Raw genomic sequence first — 19023 nt, 5'->3', positions numbered from 1 at the left:
TGAGATTCCTTCTGGAGCAAATGGGATTGTTCTGCTGTAAAAGGTTACATTTGAACTGGTGGGGCACCGATATTTTGGGGTTATGTAGGAGCAGATGTTTTGTCATGATATGAGTTCTAGGTGACCCAATTTTCCCCTTTTATTCTGTCTACTATGTAGACTTGACAATGCAGAAATTACTGTTGATAAAATAATATTAATGTGACGTAGGTGCCATGTTGTCTTATTTTGTTCAGTCTTTTGTATCGGATCCAGCACAGCCTTTACACAGAGTGACAGAGCCTATAGCTGAGAGGGAAGACAGAAAAGAGAAGAGTCAGAGGTGGAGCCTTGTCTTTATACTGGTCCAACTTTCTTGGTATTCTTCTGGACCAGTGGGTGCAAGGCATCTCCCTTGGTTCATTCAGTCCTGTTTCAGCATGACTTGGACCAATGGGTGTAAGGTGACTCCCTTGGTTCAGATCTACCCTCTAGTCTAGGATTTTTTCCAGGGGAATGAGCTTGTTTGCTTGATTATTTATTATTGCTTTAAACCTCCACTATTATTACTGTTTTGATTGGAATATTTATGGAACAATTTATTAATTGATTGCACTGCACTTTATTTTTGAACACTGATTGTTAATAAAATCAGTGGATAGGAATATAAGTAAAAAGATGGTCAAGTTTGCAGATGATACCAAACTGTTTTAAATGGCAAGTAATCTGAAACCAGCTGAAACTTTAGAGGGGGACCTGGACAGAAAGCTGGCCTGGGCAGATGAAGTTTGATGTAAGTAAATATGAGGTATTATATTTAGGAAGTAGAAAGGATAGATTTGAATACACAATGGTAGATAGGAAACTTGAACATACACCTCTTGAGAAGGACCTAGGACTCAAAGTGAACTCGTCACTATCTAGATCTCTATATCTAGACTGGGTAGAGAAGCTACTAAGAAGTATGCTAGATTATATAGCATGAGGTGTGGAGTACAAGTCAAAGGAGGTTATGCTTAAGCTTTATAACACACTGATTATACTTCTAAATCTACAGTTTATTTATCTAAATTTAAACCCACTACACCAACTTATATTGCTGAAGTAATATCTAAATTAAATCAATCTACCTGCCACCTAAATCCTGCCCCTACTTTACTGATTAAGGCTTGTACTGACAAACATTCTGCCTCCATTTCTCACTTTATCAACTGTAGTTTCTGCCCCCGTGTTGTTCCAAGTGACTTAAAAACTGCTGCTGTAACCCGTTTAAAAAAAACCTGACTCAGATCCCTTACAGCTCAAATTTTATCGCCCAATTTCTAATCTTCCATTTAAGACTAAGATCTTAGAAAAGTTTGTTGCTGCTCAACTCCATGATTATTTAAATTTGCATAACCTGCTTGAGCCTTTTTAATCAGGATTCAGAGCCCTACATAGCACTGAAACTGCTTTAATTAAGGTAGCCAATGACTTACTTATAACCGCAGATTCTGGGATGGCCGCTATTCTAGTTCTTCTTGACTTGAGCGCAGCGTTTGATACAGTTAACCATAATATTTTACTGTCCCGACTTTCAGCTATTGGTATCTCTGGTGCCGCTCTTTCTTGGTTCACATCATACCTCAGTGATCGCCAGTATTACGTCTTCATTAGGGAATACAAATCTGCCACTGCTTCATTCACACAGGGTATCCCTCAAGGGTCAGTTCTCGGTCTACTCCTCTTCAACATCTATATGCTCCCATTAGGTGAGATTATTCGTCAGTATGGTTTAAGCTTCCACTGCTATGCCGATGACACACAACTTTATGTAAGCGTTGATGCAACTGCAACATCTTCACCTGTTGCACTGACTGACTACATTCGGGAAATCAACCATTGGATGACAGATCATTTTTTACAACTCAATCCTGATAAAACAGAAATCTTATTAGTTAGTACCAAATCTGTCCTCTCTACCCTTCGTGGGCTAAAAATTGACATTGATGGGATCCTGGTTCAACCCTCAGCATCACTCTGTAATTTAGGTGTCATCTTTGATCAGCTTCTTACTTTTCAATCACATATTAGCTGAATAGTACAGACAGCCTTATTTCATCTTCGCAACATTGCTCATCTGCATTCTTTCCTCAGTGTGAAAGATACTGAGACACTCACTCACGCTTTCATCACTATCCGTCTGGACTATTGCAATGCTTTGTTTTATGGCCTCCTGACTAAATATATCAATAGATTACAATATGTTCAGAATTCTGCTGCTCGTTTACTTACAAACACACAAAAAAATCTGCTCACATCACTCCTGTCCTCTATGATTTACATTGGTTACCAGTTTCTTCAAGAATCAAATATAAAATTATCCTTCTCACCTTTAAAGCCCTTCATGGGTTAGCCCCTCATTATTTGTCGGAACTGCTGCTTCCTTACACTCCTGCCCGTGCATTACGATCATCGGACGCTAAGTTACTCACTGTACCTAAATACAGGTTAATAACTATGGGTGACAGAGCTTTCAAAGTGATAGCCCCTAAAATTTGGAATTCTCTCCCTCTCAGCCTTTGCGTGGAAAAATCTATTATTAATTTCAAACTCCTGTTAAAACACATCTTTTCAATGAGTGTTATTCTTTTTCATGTGTGTAATTTCTACTGTCATGTTAATGTGTGTATTGAATTGTAAAGTGTCCTCGAGTATATGAAAGGCGCTACATAAATAAAACCTTTTATTATTATTTATTACTTGTGAGGCCTAATCTGGAGTACTATGTACAGTTTTAGACTGCAGGCTACAAACAGACATAGCAGTGCTTGGAAAAGTCTAGAGAACAGGGACAAGGGCATGAGCCATGAGGAAAGACTGAATAAGTTGAACCTTTTCAGTTTTAGAAAAAGAAGAATAACAGGTGACATAACTGAAGCTTTTAAAACAATGAATGGAATTAGTAGAGCGGATCCCAGCTTTTACTTTAAAATGTTTTGTAACAAGAACATGGGAAAGTCATTAAGGGTAAATCTCACACAAATGTTAGAAACTTGATCTTCACACAGAGTTTCATAGACATATGGAATGAATTGTCAAGTCAAATCTTCCCTTGATGTTTCTTTGGAAAAATGAGGGGGATAGAATTGGCAAGATCTGTTGGGCTAAATTGTCTGTTTTTCTGAAAATTGTTCTAATGACATGAGGAGTACAAGATGGCATATCTTGTATGAGCGGTAAAATGACTGACGCAAGATAAAGTACACATTAATATAAAAAAATATATTTTTCAGAGATTTCCACTTGTTTGGTAAGCATGACAATTAGAAATTTAAATCAAAATGAAAAGTGTGGAAAATTTCCTGGGTATAATGCGATCACATGAAGGTTTATAGTGCAGTGGGTAGGTGTAATTGTTTATATACAAATTACAACCCAACATGCATGGAGAAAACATTATTGTGTGTTTCTTTGATCTGAGAAGAATCAGAAAGCGTAAGCCTAGTCAATGAAGAGCGACACAAACAAAATGAATAACAGCAGTGTGTGTTTATTGATTACAGAAACAGAAGAAAAAAAATTAGGAAGAGTGGTACAAAGAGGAGCGATCTGGAGCCAAACAAGCATCACACAGTCTTAGAAGGTAAGAGAGTCTTCATATCCTCATAAAAGAGAAAATGGCAAAAGAAATCGTTCAAAATAAAGAAGGCATATTTTAAATTTCCTTCACATTTACACAGAACATTCACCTATATGAATTAGAAAGCAGCACAATTATTTGTTTACAATTTCATGAATGACTGAAAATTACACTTAAATGGCTCATTCACATTAATATTTTCATAAACACATTTTTCTCACATCTTCTCTGTCTTCGCACTTCTCTGGACTGAGATCATGAAGCAGAATTTGGTGTTACTATACCCCCCTGTCCAGTAAGAATTCTTCATCACTGATTGTAAAATAAGCAAAAAAAAAACCACATTCTTCTTAGTTTCACATCATAACTTAGTTTCCCAAAGTTGTTTAAATGTTGATTCTGAACTAATGATAAATATAACTGAAGTCTGGAAAGCGAGCCAGGAGTGAAATTATTGTAATGCCACCGAGGATTAAGTAAGCACCCCGTGCTCTTTTCTTCCATGCCCAACTGCCTGGCAGTATATGAGTGTAAAAAAATCTGGAATGAGTGGAAATAAAGACCACCAGTGACATTTATTTAAGAGGACCAGGACTCAAGAAGTGAGCCACTCAGAAAAATGCTGAGAGTTAGTGAGTGAAGCAAAATAGGAGCAAAGGGAGCAGGCAAAGGCCTTGTCGACAGCAGAATGAGAGAAAGCACAGATGGGAGTCAAAAGAGAACTCAGTAATCAATAAGTGAAGTAGAGTCTTTACACTTTTAAATAAAAAACTGAAATGCAAGCCAGTACCTAGGTGACATTTATTCTTTGAAAAAATTAATAATTTACTGTCCCTGGATTTCTCCCCGTCTACTCACTTACTGATTTTGCTTAATCCAGTTTTAAGATTGGGAGGAACCACATTTAATCTCAGCTGCATCAGGTGCTAGGTCAGCAAGCAACCCTGGATGGGATGCCAGTCCATCACAGGATGCCATCACTTATACATGCCAATGGGTAGTTGTCAGTTAACACCAGCTGTACATCTTTGGAATGTATGAGGAGAACTGAAGCCTGGGTAGAATGTGCAAAATCGACACGGACTGCGTCCTAGTCAGGACCTGAACTCAGGATACTAGAGCAGTGAGAAAACTGAGTATTCTACCCAACTTCAGCTTTCAAGATTTTAGAAGGCAAAGTATAAAATGTGTTTACGTTTGACAAAACAGATTCAATTATGTATAATTCATGCATCAATGGAAATTTAACTTATTTTTTATATAACTTTTCTTTAAATGAAATCCTTTGCCTGACTTTCTAGTGTTGACTTCATTTTGATTTGTATTACTTGTATTCTTTATATCAGGCCATCTCTGCTTGAATTATATTTAATGGAGTGTTGTATGCCTTGACTAATTGAATTTTAGACAACTGTTATGGTAAGGTTTAGTCACACAGTGATAACATCTCAAGCCAAAAATGGGAACAGTGGCCTCCTTAGCGTTAATGTTTTCCCCCTGGAAAAATGACCTAAAAATATTTTATTTTTTTCCACACCATAATATGTTATTATGTGTAACAGGAAAATGGAATTACTAAATACGTCAACATAAATAAAGTAGGAGAGGTATGTCTAGTGTCCACTGCTGTACTAATGCAGCTTCAGTAGACATCTTTTGTGTGATATGTTTTGGAACAGTCACCAACACACAGCCCAACGTCACAAGAGCGATTTTGAATGGCATAATGCACTATCAATATTTGACAAACATTTCATCAGAATTACAGATCAAACAGAATCTGAAAAGATGCATGTTGGCCATAACTGCAGAACACAAATGGACAATTTATATTTACATAGTTGTGGCGAGCGCCCTCTTCTACGCGGTGGTGTGCTGGGGAGGCAGCATTAAGAAGAAGGACGCCTCACGCCTGGACAAACTGGTGAGGAAGGCAGGCTATATTGTTGGCAGGGAGCTGGACAGTTTGACATCTGTGGCAGAGCGAAGGGCGCTCAGCAGGCTCCTGTCAATTATGGAGAATCCACTGCATCCACTTAATAGTATCATCTCCAGACAGAAGAGCAGCTTCAGCGACAGACTGCTGTCACTGTCCTGCTCCACTGACAGATTGAGGAGATCGTTCCTCCCCCAAACTATGCGACTCTTCAATTCCACCCCGGGGGGTAAAAGTTAACATTTAACATTATACAAAGTTATTGTCTGTGTTTCACCTGCATTATTATCAATCTTTAATTTAATATTATTTATTGTATCAGTATGCTGCTGCTGGAGTATGTGAATTTCCCATTGGGATTAATAAAGTATCTATCTATCTATCTATCTATCTATCTATCTATCTATCTATCTATCTATCTATCTATCTATCTATCTATCTATCTATCTATCTATCTATCTATCTATCTATCTATCTATCTATCTATCTATCTATCTATATGATTGCACTAGTAGCACTAGTAAATGAATGGACAATGACAGTAGTTAATATTAAATCCTTTATCTACATGTGAAATGCACCTTTTGTCAATCTCTCCTTATGTCAATAATTTAGAAGAATGAAATGACATGTGGATATGCATCCTCCCACTACTGTACCTCATAGTATACATCTCTCTCTCTATATATAAATATACATACATACAGTGTATACTGTATATAAGCCAATTCATTCATTTCAATTCATGCACAGCACAACAATACCCAACAGAAACTGTATGGATCAACAACTGATTCTTGTAAACACTCTCCCTAAAGTAAAATATTGGAAGAGCACAGCTACAGTGTATCCACTATACAGGGCTGCTGCTTTTATATTCATTCACTCATTCATTTTCACACAACGTGTTGAGTACAACTACAACTGACCAGGCTACACAATCCCAAGCAGCTCTGTCCTTAGGATTGCCCAGATGCTCTTAAACTAGTCAAGAAATATAACCCTAAAATCATTTAATCCCTCTAGCACATCCAGGGTCTGCTTCTGGTTCTTTTCCATCTAAAATATAACAACTATAGTGGTCTTAGTATCAGATAATAAATTAAACATTTTTTTTTTAGTAAAGGAACAGAACAGCAGATAAATTCATTATTGATACTGTCATCTGAGTCATGTTTAGCAGTTTAAATGTTTTTGTCACATATTCAGAGTACAGTGGAATTCTTATTTGCATATCTGACCAACATTAAGTACCCACTCCTGGCACCATGGTCAGCAAGTATTACTAGTCAAACTTGGATCTTACCATCCAACTTCTGTTTTCTTCCTTTTCAGTGTGCACGCACACACTGGTCTGTAATGTCATCAGCATTATTTTGTATAAACAATAAATGAAAATCAGAGTTTTGACACATTGCAAAAGCAAGTGTCATCTCTGACTATTTGTGATAAGTTTTAAATACAGAGGATATTACAGCTCCATCTGTGCCTTGCCAGGCATCATGAACAATTGGGACCAATTAAAATGAAAATGTCGTCAGCCTGGCTTTTGATAAGGAGTGCCTGGGAATTCAGAAGGTAGGAGAGGTGAAGAAGTTATATGTTGGGAAAAGTCTAGTGGATACATCACTAAGAACCACCAGATAGTATACAGAAGTCATTGTTAAAGATAATAGGGTGTTGGGTTATGGAGTACAAATTGAGGAAGATGGTAAACGTGCTCTTATGGGGCCACATCTTAAATACTGTGATCTGTTTCACCATCCATTTTTTAAATGAAGTTGGGGGAATTCCTGAAGACTGGTTTCAGGGCTACATGGTATGAATCTGAAGGAAAACCTGAAGCAGTTAAATTTTGTAATTTTAAGTTAATGTAAATAAAGGCAAATTATAATAGCAGTGCTTAAAATTAGGAAGGGAGTAAATAAGGCTTATGCCATCTATTATTTCTGAATCTTTTCTTCAACATGAACACAATGGTTGGAGGAAATAAAAATTGTTTGAAAGTAAATCTTACAAAATGTTTACATATTTGTACTGCAGGTAAATGGGACAAGAGGACTAGTGGTGTAGTTTAAAGAAGCTCCATGATGGACCTTCACCTCTTGTCTTGCAAAAATCTGGATGTGTTGTGTTTCACATAATATACATGAATAGCTTATACTCAAAAAACTTTTATGAAATTCTTATAATCCTTTGATTTATACAGTAAAGGCAAGAGCAACTTTGATAATCAAACTTCTAAGGACTCACTTTTCAGCTCTCGATGAATACTCATTTAGTTTTGTGGCTCCTACCGTCTGGAATGAAGCGACACCGGTGGACTCTTCAAGATCTAAAGACTTTAAGGCCTTGCTCTTCTCTCTTGCACTTCTGTCTACTTCTGTAACAGCTGTACTCTCTCAGCCTGTTCATCAGCTCCAATGTATTGCTCAGCTCTTCTTTACTTATTTTCATCTACTTTATGTGTAACATGTTTGTGACAAGTGTTTACTTTCAAATGTGTCCCTTTCCTCAGTTGAAGCACCTGGTGACGGCTTAAGCTATGAATGGTGCTTGATAAAGTAAAGAATGTGGTCCCTACTAATCTTTAACAGATTTTTCATTGAACAATAAGCTCGAAGGACAAAACATTGTACTGACAACAAATTAATGGCTACAGTGAATAACATGATTAAATATACATTGTATAACTGTGTTACAAAATATTCCAATATTTATTTAAGAATGTTATTATTAACGGAAAAACGTCTTGTGCCCTACAGTTCTACGCTAGATAATATGGGATGCACTGAGTTCCCTTTATTTTACAGAATTATGCCAAGCATGTCTAATAAGTTATGTCCTTTACTTATTTTTTGTTTTCCAAACCAGATGCTGACAAAGGGTTACTCACGATGGCCCAGAACCCTTTGATCCTGATTTGCTCTGACACACTGGCACATATGTAACACACAAAGAAAAGGCCCATATTGTGCCTATTGTGGCTCAGTTTGGTCTGCTTTCACAGTTAAGGCTACATGGACGTTAGTAGTGACGTTTGTTTTAGTTACCTGGGTGTTCAGAGACATAAAGTTGAACAAAACAGTGTGACTTGTATACTAGACAACAATACGAAAATGAGCTTATAATGTGGCTGGTCCCTTCACATCATAGACTTGACTCTTTAGCGTCAGAGTCCTCCGACCCGGTAGGTGCAATGGCTGTGCTCCTATGCATGACTAGTGGAGATGTCTCTTCTTCTGCTTTATTGTTGGGTATAGCTTCCACCCTCACATCTTCCAAATGGAGTTGTTCCTTCTTCATTGCTTTCTGGTTAATATGATGGAGAATACCGGCACCAAGTGCATCACCTTCAACATTCACAACAGTGGTGGTTCGATCCCTGGTAAGAAACAAACAGGCACATCATAGTGGTTAAAAGTTTTTTTTTCTTTTTTGCTTATTCACTAAAGCAAAAGTTAATAAAGCACCCATTCCCTGGAATTCCAGCATTTTCTGTAGAATCAAGATTATAGATATCATGAGTTCAGTCAAACTTAAGAACTGGCATCGTGCAAACAAACTGTTATGACCACAAGGGGTTGCCACTGAGCTCTAAACCTCAGACACAACATTACCCAACACAATTTTGAGTTCAAATAAAATGTTTTTTTATTTTTCACCAACACTTTTAAACACAAACACCAGCAAAAACATTCCAAAACAAATAAATGTTAGTGTCACCTTCTGCCTCCTGACTTTGATTCCCCAATGTGAGAATGCTTCTGGTGCTGCAGCATGGCCTTTTGGAAGCTTATGGAAACTAGGGAGGTCCTCTCCTGTCAGTGCCCTCTAACAGCACCTAGCGTCCCTGGTAGGGTTGCACTTCCAGATGCCAATTCCCAGGTACCCTTGCAGGTGTCCAAACTGTGATGCCAAGGGAGAACCACTGCCACCTGTCGTATGGGGGACAGAAGTGCTCCTGGCCTCCCTCCTGCTTGTGTTGATCTACCATTTGTATGACTCTGGAGGGGCAAGAAGCCATTTCCTCATCCAGCCAGCATGCTCATCTGTCCTTCCACTCTGCCTTCTGGGAATAAATTATCCTCCATAGGTCAGGTACGGTCACGTTGGGGAGCATGCATTGGTACAGTGCTTGGCTGCACCCACCACATGATGAAGCAACTTGGGATCTTGGTTGGCAACCCCCCAGGCAGACATGCGGTCCAGTCCCACCCTCCAGAAATGACCCTCTATCTGCTGCAGCCAGGTGTTACATGGGTGACCACTTGACTTGGTCCAGCCACTCAGGTCCCCAACAATGAGGATCTTACGAGCTGGATCACCCTCAGGGAATCACGCCACATGACTGTAGTGCCATAACTGACACTCCCTCACAATGCAGGTAATGTGCCTCATTCGGGACTCCATGAGCAACCGTTCATCTGACACAAAGTCAAACTAGCAGTCCCAAGGATATTCCGGAGAGACACAGTACCAAAGGAGTCCAGTCTTTGCCTCAGGTCATTGGTTAACATCCATGTCTCGCAATCATATAGCAAGACGGGAAGCACCAGGACTCTAAAGACTTGGACCTTTGTCCTTTTACATAGATATTGGGAGTGCCACAGGCCCTTTTTCAGCAAATGTCCTGTCCTTCCTCTTGGGCACTTTTATTTATTGCCACTGAAATTCCTACCACTGAATTTGGAGACACTTAATATTTAAGAGACATATCCTAGTAGCCTCCCACATACCAAAGACACACAAGCTGTGTTCATTGGTAATTTAAGATTCATTTCAGGAGTGACTGAGGGTGCGTCAGTGAGTCCTATTCAGGGTTGGTTCCTGCCTTGGATCAGATACTGGCTGAGTTAGGTATGAGCTCCTTGTGACTCTGTAAGGAAGACGCGAGTTTAGAAAATGGATGGGTAGAAAACATTTTATGTCAAGTTTAACCTGAAGTTTGTTTTTTTGCTTGATGGGCACAGACCAAAACCTGGCCCCTCTGTAAGTCTTTTAAGTTAACTCACATGGTCACTGTGAATATCTAGTTTTTAAGCTGATTCAGCTTTTAATTACCGTATATACTCGCGTATAAGTCGGGTCCATCCATCCATCCATTTTCCAACCCGCTATATCCTAACTACAGGGTCACAGGGGTCTGCTGGAGCCAATCCCAGCCAACACAGGGCACAAGCCAGGAAACAAACCCCGGGCAGGGCACCAGCCTACCGAAGTTGGGTCTTGAAACCCAATCATAAAATCAGACCCCGACTTATATGCCCATTCAAAAATGTGACACCTTTTTTTTTTTAACATCTTCTTGCTTCTTCCAATCTCGCATCAGTTTCTCAGACGCACCAAATTTTGTTGCAGCAGCGCAGTTACTGATTTCTTTTGCTACTTCAACAACTTTTCATTTAAAACCAGCTTCATATTTTCTCCTGATCGAAAGCTCCATCATAGATAAGGGATGCTCTTATGATAAAAGTGTATGAGGGTGTGAGATACAAAAACATAAATCAGTGCAAATGTTGCTTCTGTATAGTTCGGGTATTACCGTATGGTCACGTAGGCACAATAGAGAAAGAGAGAGAAAGAGGGAGAGGTTAGGAGCACACGCTGATACAGCGCATTGCTGCACCCACATAGAAAAAAAAGGCAGTGGTTACTCTCTCAGGTAAGTTTTCAACTTATACGATTTACATTATAAAATACCGGAAATTATACAATAAAATCAAGTCACGACTTATCCACGGGAGAACTTATCCGCAAGTATATACGGTAATTTAACTCAAATTTAATTTTTTGTAGATTTATTTGAAAGTGTACTTTTAAGAAAATGAAAATAGCCTTTTCGGCTTTAATACATGAAGTCTAAAAAGTTGGAAGTAAAAATGAGGCATTGTTTAGAGCAGTGTTTCCCAAACTCTGTCCTGAGGACCCACTGTGGCTGTAGGTTTTTGTTCCAACCAGCTACTGTTCTTAATTGGACTCCTGGGCTAATTAAATGATGTGTTGCAGCTATGCTGATGACACACAACTGAACTTATCAATAGCACCTGATGACCCCGAATCTCTTGATTCACTGACACCATATCTCACTTGTGTTTCTAAATGGATGAGTAGTAATTTTCTCAAACTAAATAAAGAGAAAACTGAAATTTTAGTGATTGGCAATAATGGATATAATGAGGTTATTAGAAATAAACTTGATGCATTAGGATTAAAAGTCAAGAAGGAGATAAAGAATTTAGGGTAACTGTTGGCTGTGACCTGAATTTTAAATCACATATTAATCAGATCACTGGGACAGCATTTTTTCACATAAGAAATATAGCAAAAGTTTGACCTCTTATATCATTGAAAGATGCTGAGAAATTAGTTTACGCTTTTGTTTTCAGTCAACTAGATTACTGTAACATACTCCTCTCAGGATTACCTAAAAAAGACATCAATCGATTGCAACGAGTGCTGAATGCAGCTTCCAGAATCTTAACTAGGGAAAGAAAATCTGAGCACATTTCTCCAGTTTTGATGTCACTACATTGGTTACCTGTGTCATTCAGAATTGACTTTAAAATACTGCTTATGGTTTACAAAGCCTTAAATAATCTCGCTCCATCATATATTTCAGAATGTCTTACACCTTACACTCCAAATCGTAACCTTAGATCTTCAAATGAGTGTCTGCTTATTATTCCAAGAGCTAAACTTAAAAGGCCTTCTGCTGTTATGCACCTAAAATCTGGAATAGCTTGCCAATAAGAATTCGCCAGGCTAATACAGTGGAGCACTTTAAAATACTGCTGAAAACACATTTACTTAACATGGCTTTCTCAGAGCTTCATCTTAGTTAAGTCCTGATACTCTGTATATTCAATTAATTATCATTATTATTCATGGTGGGTCCAAAATCAGTACTAACCCCTACTTTCTCTTCTGTTCTTTTTCTGGTTTTCTGTGGTGGTGATCTGCACCACCACCACCCGATCAAAGCACCGTGCAGTCCCTACATTGATGGATTAAAGGCCAGAAGTCCACATGACCGTCATCATCAAGTTCTTTCATGTGAACCATGAGGACTGATTGTGGTCATTTATGTTAGGTAGAATGCCTAGAGGGGGCTGGGCGGTCTTGTGGCCTCAGAACCCCTGCAGATTTCATTTTTTTCTCCATCTGTCTATAGTTTTTTTTTGTTTTTTCTGTCCTCCCTGGCCATCAGACCTTACTTTTATTCTATGTTAATTAGTGTTCTCTTATTTTAATTCTTCTTTTGTCTTTTTTTTTCTCTTTCTTCATCACGTAAAGCACTTTGAGCTACATTATTTGTATGAAAATGTGCTATAGAAATAAATGTTGTTGTTATTTCCCAAGTTCTATGTTTTGGGGACAATACAGAAAGAAGAAAACTAAGTTTGGTAAAAGAAAAATATATATTAAAAATATACCAAGCAGTTATATTGGAATGATGTAGATTTTTTCTTTTTAACAATATTTTCTTCTTGATTTTCATTCTACTTTTCTAGGTGTTCTAATTGTTTAATTAATCCATTATTTACTAATTAGTGGGTCTGACGCTAAAGTAGTTGCAGCCTTTGATTATTCAGTGTTGTCTGCTCTACTAGTTTTGAATTGTCATTAATAAGATACAACGAAGGGGGAAAACTCCACAGAGAAAGGGCAAAATATAATGAAATCAACAAAAGAGAGTTAAGCATTTAAATCTTTACAAAAGTGGAAATATTTCTAAATCTATAATAATAAAAGGCAAAGCCCTCACTGACTGACTCACTCACTGACTCACTCATCACTAATTCTCCAACTTCCCGTGTAGGTGGAAGGCTGAAATTTGGCAGGCTCATTCCTTACAGCTTACTTACAAAAGTTAGGCAGGTTTCATTTCGAAATTCAAAGCGTAATGGTCATAACTGGAACATATTTTTTGTCCATACACTGTAATGGAGGAGGCGGAGTCACGTATCGCGTCATCACGCCTCCTACGTAATCACGTGAACTAAAAACAAGGAAGACATTTACAGCACGAGTCACACGCGGGAACGAAGGTAAATTACGTTAATTTTTTGACTGTCTTTTAATACTGTGTGAGCATACATATTAACACATGTGCAATTAAACGTGTGCATTTACGGGGTGATTTCTCAGGCTTAAAAGCTCACCTTTTATCAAACGCGGGAAGAAAGGTAACTGACGTTGTTCACTGTCTTTTAATACTGTGTAACCATACATATTAACACATGTCCAATTAAACGTGTGCATTTACGGGGTGATTTCTCAGGCTTAAAAGCTCGCCTTTTACTAAAAAGCTAAATGCAAAACTATTTTCAATCAGTTTATTGAAACGCTCCCGTTAAGGATTGCAATAACATATTCGCGAGATAAAACAACGAAGTAGGGGGAAATGGAGGAACAGCCGCAAACAGCGAAGAGCAAAAAATTAATTAAACAATTGAGAACGGAGCGAGTTAAGCATACAAGCCTGTTCATAAGGGAAACAAAGCACGGTGTAAAACGTAACTTTAAATTAAGTTAATAGAAACGCTCCCGCTGCGGATTGCAATAACATATTCGCGAGATAAAAGTTTAATGAGAAGACACGAGGTATAAACGAAGCACACGCCGTGCCGCAACGTTAGGGGCAACAGTTTCAACCATTCTATGATCTGCTTCTCGCAACTGAAAGACGGCACATTGCGGATGTTAGCCGACTTGCTGACCGCAACGTTAGGGGCTTCAACTATGCCGCTGACGCAACATGTCAGTGCCAACACTTTGCAGACTGTACTTAAAAGACACGCCCTCCTCACTGGACAGTTAAAAACACCAATCAAACTAACGATGACATCAAGTATTACCCAATCAAAAGTAGGAAAGGAGGCATCTTCATAAAATGCGTGTGGGATGATTTGCATGAGACGCTGCTTTAAAAAAAAATGATAAAAAAAATACTGGATAAATCCCGTCCAGTATTGATTCAAAACGGGACGCGCAATTTCATTCTCAAACGCGGCACGATTCCGTATTTTAAAGGACGGGTGGCAACCCTACAGTGCCAGGTAACCACCCATACAATCAGATTGTGATTCAGACTAGGAATGCAATGAATGTAATTACCCCGATCTACATACAAGGCGAAAGTCTTGCAACATTCAAAGATGATGGTTTGGGATAATTAGTACTTATTAAGTACAACATTGAACATAAAAGAGCTTATGAAGCCTTGAACCGAAAAAAGCAAGATCTCAGAGATCGTAAAAAAAAAAAAAGGAGGTGATGTCGTTTTACTCGCTGTACATTTTACTCAAACATTACCAGTTATTCCACGAGGGAGACCAGCAGATGAACTCAACGCGTGTTTAAAATCCATGCTTCTCCCACAGTCGGTTATATGTCGCGTGTTCTCGGGTAGGTACACCAAAAAATATATACATTTAAGCATGTAATGGGCAAAGAAAAAATGAGGTATACCCGAAGGCACTGCAGTAGTACTCAATGTAACTTTACTTCTTAAATGTTAATGTTTTACTGTTTAATAATTTATACGCTTCTTATATATTGTTCAAATTCTTTTATGAAAATACCAGTGACAGCGCAATGCACGATAACATGGAGTGAATACACCATACGCATCTGCCCACGGCCGCCCTGGTGTGCGCAGATAGGAGTTGATTCTAAAATAAAATAAACATAAAAAGAGTAATACATTCATCACCCATAAAGCGGATAGCAGACGTGACGTATTATATGTGTACCACATTTCAAGTCAATACGTGAAACGGTTTGCAAGCTACATGTGATTTAAAATCCTGGACAGACCAACGAAAAGCCACGGTAGCAAATTATTGAAGAACATTTTTACTGTTTAATAATTTATATTTATATGAAATGTGCTTCTTATATATTACTTCATATTCTCATATGATAATGATGTTAATGTTGTTTATATTGATTTCTATGTTATTGTAAGTGCATCTATGTGTGTATATGTATGTGTATATATATATATATATATATATAAAAAATATATATATAAAAAATATATGTGTATATGTATATATAATATATCTGTATATGTGTGTATATGTGTGTGTATATGTGTATATGTATATATATATGACAGCAACACTCATAACAATGACAACACAATTACATTGACAATCATGTTACGTTATTTTTAAAATGTTTCCTTTTCTTTTTCATTACCTCTTTAACACACTACTTCTCCGCTGCGAAGCGCGGGTATTTTGCTAGTGTCTTATAAATGTAAAAATCATGCTGCTGTGCTTTTCTGAATGTAGAATAAGAGAAAAAATACAAGTTGATTAATTGAGATCAGTGTTATCAGGTGTTGTCACTGATTATGAATCTGGTTGGAACAGAAAGCTGCAGCTGCAGGGGGTCCCCAGGACCGAGTTTGAGAACCCCTGGTTTAGAGTATAGCAAGCTAGAAAGACAGCAGTAATCAATGATCAGTGTAAAGAGATGGAGGAGAGTTTAAAGGCCTTTATGCAGCACTGAAAATAATGAGCTACACATGCAGCAACATCATTTCAATTTAATCAACCCATGTACAGTAGACCCCCGCGCAGTCACAGTTCAGAGTTCATGGCCTCAGTCATTCATGGATTTTTCCTTAGAACCTAACTAATAATTGTTAGCAGAAACTGCAAATATCCAATTTTTATGCCTTTTTTCGTGGCAATACTGTACTGTAGAGAGAACAGGAAGCAGCTGTAGAGAAAACCGCGACATGGGATGGTGAAAGTAGCCAAGAGAATTTGAAACTGCAACTCCCAGCAGGCCCTGCAGTGGCTCTGATTGGTCATCTGCGGAGGGTGCTGGGGCTGTTGAGGTCAAAGGATGTCAGCGCGGCTTTTAAAAAGGGGGCCAGTGACCAAATTTAAAAAAAAAAAAAAAAAGGTTTTTGTAATTTGTGTTTCAAGTTCCTGTCTGCCTGCCTTCTGTTGGGTTACCTGCACTTATTCGTTTTGTCCTGAATGCGTTTTGTGCGTCTGGATTGTCTGCCGTCTGCCAGTGTACATGAGGACTGTAAGTGGATTTATGGCCATCCTGCAAAGAAAGGAGCGCTCCTGAACCCGTCCACCCGTTTTCACCATTTCAGGAACTACTGGTACGACTATCTTTACATTCCCATTCAACGTGTGGATCTCTGGACTATCTATTTTCATCATTACATTTCATCCATTGCCGTTTTTCATGAACTTTTTCATGATCTACTGTGTGTAATTTGTTTGTGCTTTGTTGTGTTTAGTGGGTAATCGCCATAAGGGGAACAGGGGTGGTATCGTTGTTTTCTTATTTCCTTTGTTTTCATTACATTCTTTATTTGCTGTTTGATTACTGGTTTGCTTTGTTTCTGTCTCTGTTTGTGAGTGCGTGTGGGTCAGGTCAAGGCTGAATGCGTCCCTGGAATCTCCACCATAAAAATAAATAAATGACCGTCTTCTCGATTGCGGCTTCTGGCACGATGCTTCGCTTACTTAAAAGCCTGAAGAGCACCTGTCCTTTCTGGCTGATTGGTCTGTTTCTCTCTCCTCCCCCAGACATTCTCTGCTCCTGTTGGGGGGGTTGTGCTCCCCTATGATGTTTGTCTATTGTTTAATCGATAACTAACTGCATACTGAGCTCCTTTTACTTTTGAAAGAGACATGTTTGTTTGAAGTGTTTGAATAAAGTTGCTGTCTGTACAATCTCCTGTGTTTCTGTGCAATTCTGTGCCCCAAGCATTGCACTTTGTACATATTGTTCCAGTAGTTTTTAAAATAGTTATTACAATTCATTAGCAGTATGTAAAATGATAGTGTTGCAGTAACTGATGCTCTTTGCATGAAAAAAGTGTTCCATTAAAATTTCATTTTTTCTTTGTTAATTGTGACATTTACTTAAAGTGCAGCAAATGAGTATATGCCGTCCAGGGATGCATTAACCCCATGTATGTGGCAGTTTAAAGGTTAAAGCCCCAAGATGCCGCCAAAACGAGCTGCACCGTCTAAGGCTTCTGGCAATGAAAACACGCTTGCATGAATTACAGTACATATAGCGGTAACATCGGTATTTTACATTCTAGCACTGCGGGAGACATAGAAGTACAGTATACAGGTTTACCTTTACATTCTTTATTTTTAGGTAATGTATTAAGATGAGTTTTAAATTAAATTAAAGTGTTTTGGGGGCATATTTAGGGTTTAAACTATGAAAATAGGCATTTTTTTTAACCACATTCAAAATTTGTGGTTTTTCACAATTCGCGGGTGCTCTAGGAAAGTAACCCCCGTGAATTTTGGGGGTGTACTGTATTGAAAAAATATACTACTTTGCATATTTGCATTTTTATGAATCTTTGAATTCATTCATTGACTTTCCAAAGCCAATAATTCCAACACAGTTTTGGGGGACTGGAAGATTCAATACTGAAGATAACCCTTGAAAGGGGGTGCCAGTCAATTACTGGGATTTATTTTGCATTTGCTTTATTTACACCAGTGAAAAGTTCACATTATTACCACACGTTATTAAGATGCTAACTAGACTTTAAAAATGAGGCTTCTGTGCTTCCACTGTTTTGGTCTGAATGCCTGAGACCATGCACTGGACTCCACTGCTATTGACATGGCCAGTCAAACTGGAAACTCAATCCACTGATGTCAGATCCAACAACTGAGAAGCGGTCATGGTTTTGCTCCTAAAAGTGTACTGTCTTCGGACTTTCTAAAACAGGGGTCACCAACTCCAGTCCTGGGGTTTCATTCTAACCCTTTTTTTAATGAATGCCCTCTTTGTGCTGCTAATTAACTTATTGTGAATTCATTTTAATTGAATTGCTTGTTTAAGATTTGTTCCCCTGAATTTCTTCATCGTTCCTCTGAATGGCTTAATTTCTTTTCTTAAATGGCACCCAAAACAAAAAACAAATGTGAAGTGAAGGAGCCAACAGAAGACCAACTCAGTCAGGGCCTCAAACTCCAACCAATTTCACTCCAACCAGCTGCTTAATGAGGTGCTGATTCTTGTCATTAATTAAACCCATTCTTTAATTCTGTGGCTTGTTGCTGCTCTCGTGGTGCATTAGCAGACATTTCTAAAATTGCTCATTTTCTCTTTTCTAAGAGCTCTGTTAAAATGTTTTGGGGACCTGAGCAGATCAGCATTCCTGAGACCATCATCTTTCTTTATTTTCAGATATTGTATAATGGACACCAGGGGCCTCATGTATAAATGGTGCATACGCACAGAAATGTTGCTTACGAACGTTTCCACGCTCAAATCGCGATGTATAAAACCTAAACTTGGCGTAAAGCCACGCACATTTCCACTGTACCTCATACCCTGGCGTACGCAATTTCTCCGCTCGGTTTTGCAGACTGGCGGCACCCAGCGTCAAAGCAGTGCTACTGTTCCTGCGTGGTCACCCTTTCTTTCTTAGACCCACATTCCTGACGTGGCTTTATAAATACACTGA

The 19023-nt window shown here is 38.4% G+C and overlaps 1 protein-coding gene across 1 annotated transcript in view; it reads right to left on the bottom strand.

The window, feature by feature from the left end:
* Window positions 1–3497: 3497 nt before the first annotated feature.
* The window catches only part of slc1a4 (solute carrier family 1 member 4), a 153972-nt gene continuing 138446 nt past the window's right edge, over window positions 3498–19023 (bottom strand). The window contains exon 8 of the mRNA XM_051919690.1: window positions 3498–8922. Coding sequence (XP_051775650.1) covers window positions 8688–8922 — 235 coding nt within the window. The 3' untranslated portion in view covers window positions 3498–8687. The remainder of the gene's footprint in view (window positions 8923–19023) is intronic.

Source organism: Erpetoichthys calabaricus, chromosome 15 (assembly GCF_900747795.2).
Source record: "Erpetoichthys calabaricus chromosome 15, fErpCal1.3, whole genome shotgun sequence".
NCBI classification, from domain to species: domain Eukaryota; kingdom Metazoa; phylum Chordata; class Cladistia; order Polypteriformes; family Polypteridae; genus Erpetoichthys; species Erpetoichthys calabaricus.
This window is presented reverse-complemented; position numbering and strand designations above follow the sequence as displayed.